Genomic DNA, 7,583 nt, shown 5'->3' on the forward strand with positions numbered 1-7,583 from the left:
AAGCTTGCGGCTTGTGCTACTTTGTAAAGTTACTTGCTATTGTCAACTATCACACATCTCGGGAAATTTATTTTTCCAATATCAATCTGATATGAGTATATAAATATAGCATTACTTAAAAATATGAGTTATGCTATGTGTACACCAAAATCAGTCACTAAAATTAGCCACCAGTATAAAATATATGTTGAAATACAAGTACACATTGAAAATAAATTAAACCACACATGTATTTATATATAAATATATTGGTGGCTGAGTTTAGTGACTGATTTTGGTGTACAAATAGCATTTTCCTAAAAATATATAAAAAATTAAATAGTAGTTTTCCTTTCAGCAACAGTAAAGTTGTAAAAAACACGTCTAGTCGTTCATGTCTATGATTGTCCTTAGACCTTGTCCTTTGATCATGTAATCAAAGGCTTTATTGATTTCAGAAAGAGGAACTCTATCAGTTATAAACTTGTCCAGCTCCAATTTCTGCCAAAAAAGATTAAAAAAAATAGTGTATAACTCAATTTCTTTTTGTAGTTTAAATTGAAATAACTATAGAAACTGAGTTGATTGTACTTACGTTGTTCATGAACATATCAACCAGTGTTGGTAGGCCAGTCTTAGGCTTGTAGTTCCCAAAGGTTGTGCCTGTAATTGTCTTTTCATTAAGAAAATTGAAGGGATTAGTCTTGAAAACTGCATCACCACTAGGCACTCCAACAAGTACAGCAACACCCCGTCCCTACATATTTCAAATCTTTTAAGTTAATAACAAGATAATGAAAAATATCAACATGATGTGATCTATCCCTTGAAAATCACATACATCATGGAGAGCTTCCATTGCAGACATTAAGGGTGTGTGTGGTTGGAGGGAATGCAAGTGTATTCTCAGAAATTTTGAGATGGGAATATCTTATTCCCATGTTTGGTTCAAGATTTAAAAAATTATTCTTGGGTATGTTTTATTCCCTGGAATTAAAATCCCACTCATTTCATTCCCATCTTCCCCCTGATTATCTTTAATTCCAATGGGAATAGAATGTGTATAATAAAGTGAAAAGACCAAAATACTCTTGTTAATTTCACTCCAACCCTTCTTTTCAGATTTTTCCCAATTCATTTCAAACAAAACTAAACCCTAGCAGAAACCCTCCTCCATGAAAACAACTCCCTAGCGAGGCTTTTCTTCAAATTCACGGAGGCTCCATCGGCGTCGGCGCCGCCTCGCCGCCGATTTCAATTTGCACGACCACTGCGATCCTTATTCTAGAAGAAAATCATTCGCGTTTGTGTCATCATCACAGCTCACCTCGGTTCACCGCTACTGCATTTTCGCCGCCATCGTCGCGACTCTGTTTGGATCCTTTGCGTTGTGTGGTCGCGTCTGGCCTCTCTCCTCTGTTTGAGATCCATTGCTCATGCGTCTCTGCCTCCGCGTCTGTTCGAGTTGCGCTTACTGTTCGTGTCATCTCCATCCTCGCGTCTGTTCGATTTGTGCAACCTTGTTCATCTTTTTCAAGCACAGAATCTTCTTCTTCAGGTAAGGATTTTAAACTGTTAGCACTGTATGGCTTTCTAGTTGTCCTATGATTAGTTACTGATAAGTAGAAATCGGACTGATTTGCATGAGAGAGTAACTAAATCAGAAATTGATATCATGCAATAATAGTCTTTGAGATGAAATGGTGATCATTGATTTTTTTTTTCCTGAGTTTGTATGAACTTAACTGAATTGCCAATCATATAGTTGAATTGAGGTAGTTTGATGATTTGCCTCAATAAAGAGTTTAGCTTGTGACATATTTTTACATGCTTAATTTGGTTTAAATCTGACAAAAAACATATTTTTACATGATTAATTTGGCTTGAAAAGATTGCTCAATCTTCCTCATCTCCACTGGGTTTGCTGCTCTGCTGCCTCCTCTGTTTAAGGCTTCATCTTTCCTGGTTCGTTTTTCTTTATAACTATAACAAATATTAATCTGTTTTCTTGTGTATAATATAACTTGATCTATTACGTTTTATGTTATATAAGTATTGAAGTTTTGAATTTTGCATTTATTACTTTTGATGTCAATGGAGGATTGAGTTTACCTCTTTTCTTATTTAGAAGCTTCTTATATAACTTGAAAAGTATTTAATTTCATTTCTTGTCTTGTTGCATATTAAGGATCTTGTTCGATTTTATGTTGGTTGAAATGAAGTAGTTTTAGCTTAGGAACTTATGATATTAGCACCGGCATAATGTTCTTATTGCACTGCACTGCTATCTTTATGGCCAAGGCCAAATAACTTGGAATTTAATTTATAGGGCACCTAAATTAGTATAATTTTAATCAATTTTTAATTGGATTGAATTAGATGAAAACCAATTTGAATTTGAAGGGAAGGATTGAGTAGGAAAAACAAAGTTTTGTTGTGATTTTAGGTTTCATTGGGGTATCTAGTTATATTGTTAAGCAATTTTGATACACTTCAGTACTTCACAATGCCAAAACTGAGGCCCTCTTATAGCCATACACCAACAATGAAAGAACACCCTATAAACAAATTGGAATCAAAATTTGAGACTGGATGCCTCTCTTTCAACTGCGTATGTTATGTCACATATATTACTATCTGCAACAAGCATCACTGATCAATGCACCTACAATTATTAGCAACCCCACTCTTTTCACTCTAGCCCCCAAATGAACAAAAGTAAAAGCACTTTTACAGCACCAAATTGATTTGATCCATGGCGCAACTAGGACATCATGTGGGATACATATATACTCTGTCTCAGGTCCAAACTCTTCGAACCAAAATACCTTCGGCCTAAGTTTGTGCATTCCAAAAGCCTAAAACCTTATGCTGGATTGCTGGATGGGCAATGTGGGCTAAGGGCAACAGGTTCAATCATTCTATGGAGCAAGTGAGAAAGAGCCAAATACAAATGCTATGTGCCTCTGGCATATTATCTATATGTCCACTACTTCAGGAATGACGGCTTTGCCCAGACAAATCTATTGCATCTCATCTCTCCAAATCTGCAAGGACAGCAATTATACACATAGCTTCAATGTAATTTTCTATCCTAATTTGTTTATAAACATAAAAAGAATGTACTTTAAAATATTAAATTCACCCATTCATTGAAATCATACCATGTTATTATTAAGGTGAATCTCAAGTTTTAGGTGTGTTAGATACTCTGTTTCTTTTGATAAGTATCGTTAAAAACTATGTTATTTTATATGGTTGATTGTTTATATCTACTAGCTTGGTTTTGATTAATAATATGTATTGCATACTTGAATCGATTTACAAAATTTGAATGTTTTCTAGTTAAATATTTTAATGTTTTGTTCTTTTTTTGACAGAATGGATCCCAAACAGAAGATGAGAGTTATTGCCTGCTTGATTTTTCTATGTATGAGGTTGTCTATTGTAACATTGATTTCATTTTATTGATGTCTGTTCTTGTACAAGAGTTGTGCATGTAAATTTTAACTTTTGAGATTTCTTTGTAACTTTAATTTGGATAAGAGTAAAGCTTTTTAATACATAGGTGGTTAGAACAGTTGAGATTTGTTTTATATAAGTTCAATTATTGATTATGAGACGAATTATGAATTATAGAATTTTTGAAAATTTAAATACGTATTTTGTGTCAATTTTAATTAAACATATTTAATACTAGGGTTATTTTAATAAATTTAAAAAATTTAGAGTCAATAATAATTTTAATTAAAGATTTTGTTATTAGGAGTATTTTAGTAAATTTAATCATTAATATTCTAATTAAAAATTATAAGAGCATTTTGGACAAAGTATTCACACTTCCCAAATATATTAAATATGAACCAAACAAAAACTAAAACATTTCTAGGCATATTATTAATATTCTATAGATTTTATTTTTACAAACCAAACATAGAAATACTATATACTTAGTAATATTATTTCAAGAAATCATATTCCTAGTAATGATATTCCTAGGCATAAAAATTAATCCTTGAACCACACATACCCTAAGGCATTAATGTTTCCAATGCATTCTATGCACCTATCAATTCCACCATTTGTCATCTCTCTGAGGACCTATATAGATTGTAACAAAGGTTTTAGCAATTATGATATAATAAATATTGTAAATCAAGCTAAATAAAAAATATCTTAAAGATTTCTTTTTATTTTTCTTTATTTATTTATTTATTTTTTTTTACCTCATGAACTGGTCTTTCATGTTCTTCTGGATTTATGAAGTCTGTTAGTCCAAATTTCATGGCTAGCATTGAGATGTGAAAGAAAAGAAAAAATCATTCAGGTCAAAAATTACTTTTGAATGAAGTTTGTTGGGTTAGAAGCAATATGCTTACCATACTCAAGTTTGTTGGGATTCTTGTCAATTCCAAATATCCTGGATGCTCCAGCAATTTTTGCACCTTCGGCTGCCTAATCATATAACCATAGGAGAAATACTAATGTAAATCGAAAATGTTTGGTAACAAAAAAAAATTAGCCAAAAACAGTCATAACTTGTCTTATTTAGTATTTATCAATTGTTGCGACAATTAATGAATGTTAAATAAGACAATTTCTTGCTGCTTTTTTTTTGTCTCCTTAACATTTTCGACGTAAATAACATTTATCTACTATTAAACTTGACTTGTCAAACCACTCTTTTGCTCCAGGCCAAACTTTTAGAAGCAAATTACTTGATTGGGGTCATGGTTGGAATTGAAGTCCTAAATCATCATTTCAATTATTTTTATAATTTTAGAATGAATAAAAAAGTTAGAATATATTTTTTCTTGAAACATGAAAAACTTTAAGAAATTATAAAAATTTATTTATCTAAAAATTATAAAAATAGTTTAGGAATCTATCTCAACCATTTTTCTCATTTGTCCTTAAACTTGAAGTAAATATTTTTTAGCTTGAAATAAATAAAATTGTTATAGTATAATTTAGATAGATATTACAGCCAGTCCAACAGTTCCAAGCCCAAATATTGCTATTGAAGCCCCCTTCTTTGGTTTGGCAACATTGAGAATTGATCCTATCCCTGAAAATTTTAAAATTTTCTGTCTTAATTTTTACACAAACAAAATAGTAAAATACTTCAGCTATAATTCAGAGATGTATTGGGTGAGTTTGTTTATTTTTTATCCTGGAAAAACGATTTTGCAAAATATATACATATATATGAGTTTAATAAAATTACAAAAAAATTATTACAAATTTATAAAAAAAAGTCAATACAAAATTATTTTTTGATAGATAAAAAGGTAAACAAACAATGCACCATAATTGTCTCTACAATATAATTAGTCTATCGAATAGTGATCGATTTAGTAACCAAATATCTTTACCAAATTTTTTTAGTCACTATATCGATAGCTATGAACATATTTCTTCTAACAATAGTACTAGTGCTGGGTGTATATTAAAATTAGTCATTAGTATAAAAATGAGTTAAACAACATATATATTTATACACATATATAATAATTAATTTTGATGTACATAGCATTTTTGTTCTTATAATGTGTGATACATTAAAATGGTTAAGAACCTGTTGAGATGCCACAACTGAGGAGACAAGCTTTGTCCAAAGGAAGCGTGGGATTGATCTTAACAACACTTCCTGAATGAACAACTGTGTATTGGCTGAAAGTGGATGTGCCAAGGAAGTGACTTATAGGTTCCTTGCCTTTTATAGTAGAGAACCTTGATTTTCCGTCACTTATCATACCCTCTCTTGTTGGGTTTATTCGCAACACCTCACACATGTTGCTATCTTCACTCTTGCAGTGTGGGCATCCCCCACACTCTCCCGTGAATAGTGGAAGAACATGATCACCAGGCTTGATATTTGATACACCATCACCTACACTCTCCACAACCCTGCTTAGTAATAGAAAATTAATTAGTAATCGAGTTCAATGAGAGATCACCCGTGATTAAAATCATGTAAGAAATTCACACAAGATAATAATTCGTACTCGATATAAGAGAAAAAATAAATTAATTAATCACATATAACTTTTATCGTAATTTTCTCGTACATTAATAGTCATGCATGTTGTTAGAGATATAACTATATATATTGTCTCTTTTTATTATTTTAAATTTTTGAGATGAGTAGTTTTATGACATGATATCAAATTTTTATATCTGAAAAATTAAGAGTTAGATTCTTGGTGAACATTAAAAAATGAAAAAAAAAATAGAATAAAACAAATAAAAAAGAGAAAAAAAAGACCTGTATAAAAATCAAGAAAAGAGACTCTTGTTTGAAAGAGAATGTTAAAAATATAATTATATATGTTGCCTTTTTTTATCTATTTAGATTTTGGGAAGAATAGTTTTATCACAAGTGTTTATTCACTGAAGTTAATTAATACACTTTTTTTCTTTTTCTTAATGAACTAAATTCTGAATTAAAAATTTTAAATTAAACATTTGTTTATCTTATATACACTGTAATTGATTTTTTTTCCCACCTCATTATTCACATCCTTCGCTATGTTGGTAGATGATGTGTGTGGTAAGGATTGGAAAGTCAATTAATTAGCATAGCTGCAACCTGGCACAATAGAATTGGTAGTATGAAGTTCGTTATTGTCTGAAAATATAAGTTAATTATTATGTTAAGGGAGGCTAGCTTAACTAACTTAGGGTGTGTTTGATAACACGTTTGAAGGAAAAAAGCATGTTAAAATTTTTTAAAAGTTTTAATTTTTTGTTTGTCTAATTTTCTTCTCTACAAATGCAGAAATGATTTTGTTTATAAAACCACGTTTACAAGAAGCAATAATTTTTAACTTTTCCGTATTTTTCTTTTACCAACTTTATCTTTTATACTTGTTATTGAATTAAACATATATAAAAAAATAACATTATAATTTAATGTCATGTCCTTTTAAGTAATTATCTATCTAAAAGTGATTTTAACTAATAAATTCAAATAATATTTATTTTATCAAAATTAATCTTGATAAAGAGATGCCAAACATAAATTATGTTGACACAAACTTACTTCTACCTAAAATTAATTTTATAAAATCACTTTTATTCAAACTCCAGTTTGACAAACCATAATCCAAACACACACTTAGTGAGGCGAGTTAGTGTACTCATGTATATAAGCCAAGTTTGTATTACAAGCAAAGCATGACTCATCATTCTAAATTGGAATTATTTTCGGAAGCTAAAGGTGTGTTTGGTTTAGTTATTTTTTGTTGACTTTAGAAAACAGTAATATTACGTTTTATGATGACAAACATATTTGGTTGAGTTAAAAAATCCAAGTGTTATTTTTTTATTTTTTATGGTATTTTTCAATTCGGCAAGTTAAAGATTAATCTGGTACTGAGTTTCATTTAAGGATTTGTCGCTGGCCATGAGTTGCTGTCCGTAAACGCGATAAGCCTCAAAGTGGTCCCTAAAGTTGCACTCGAGTCTCATAGTCGTCCATGAAATTGCACTCCGAGACTTAGATTCGTCCTTCCGGCACATTCCGTCCACCTGGCACCATCGGAAATGATCTGGACTTCTCCGTGACACGCTGGTAACGGAAGTCGAACCATGAACCGTCA

General features: G+C 30.8%; 1 protein-coding gene and 1 long non-coding RNA gene across 3 annotated transcripts; one reads left to right on the plus strand and one right to left on the minus strand.

Annotated features, from left to right (window-relative positions):
- Positions 261-6,568, minus strand: LOC107620518 (alcohol dehydrogenase 1-like). Its single transcript, XM_021112985.1, has 9 exons — positions 6,489-6,568; positions 5,558-5,889; positions 4,965-5,047; positions 4,359-4,434; positions 4,206-4,267; positions 4,011-4,080; positions 821-846; positions 575-736; positions 261-480 (listed from the first exon to the last, which is right to left on the minus strand). The coding sequence occupies exons 1-9, from the start codon at positions 6,491-6,493 to the stop codon at positions 364-366; spliced, it is 933 nt and encodes a 310-aa protein (XP_020968644.1). The 5' UTR covers positions 6,494-6,568; the 3' UTR covers positions 261-363.
- Positions 734-3,596, plus strand: LOC107622492. Of its 2 annotated transcripts, none has more exons than XR_001616225.2 (4): positions 734-1,537; positions 1,871-1,944; positions 2,681-3,060; positions 3,360-3,596. It is a non-coding gene; the product is annotated as an uncharacterized LOC107622492 (long non-coding RNA). The 2 variants fall into 2 exon arrangements; XR_002355074.1 differs by having other exon boundaries at positions 2,783-3,060.

This window comes from Arachis ipaensis, chromosome B10, assembly GCF_000816755.2.
Source record: "Arachis ipaensis cultivar K30076 chromosome B10, Araip1.1, whole genome shotgun sequence".
Taxonomy (NCBI): domain Eukaryota; kingdom Viridiplantae; phylum Streptophyta; class Magnoliopsida; order Fabales; family Fabaceae; genus Arachis; species Arachis ipaensis.

Excerpts from the sequence above, each read along its gene's own strand:
- LOC107620518 (XM_021112985.1), bottom strand. Across the intron at positions 4,435-4,964 it reads TTGGAACTGTTGGACTGGCT|GCAGCCGAAGGTGCAAAAAT; the intron begins GTAATATCTATC and ends TTATATGATTAG. Across the intron at positions 4,268-4,358 it reads TCCCAACAAACTTGAGTATG|CCATGAAATTTGGACTAACA; the intron begins GTAAGCATATTG and ends TCTCAATGCTAG.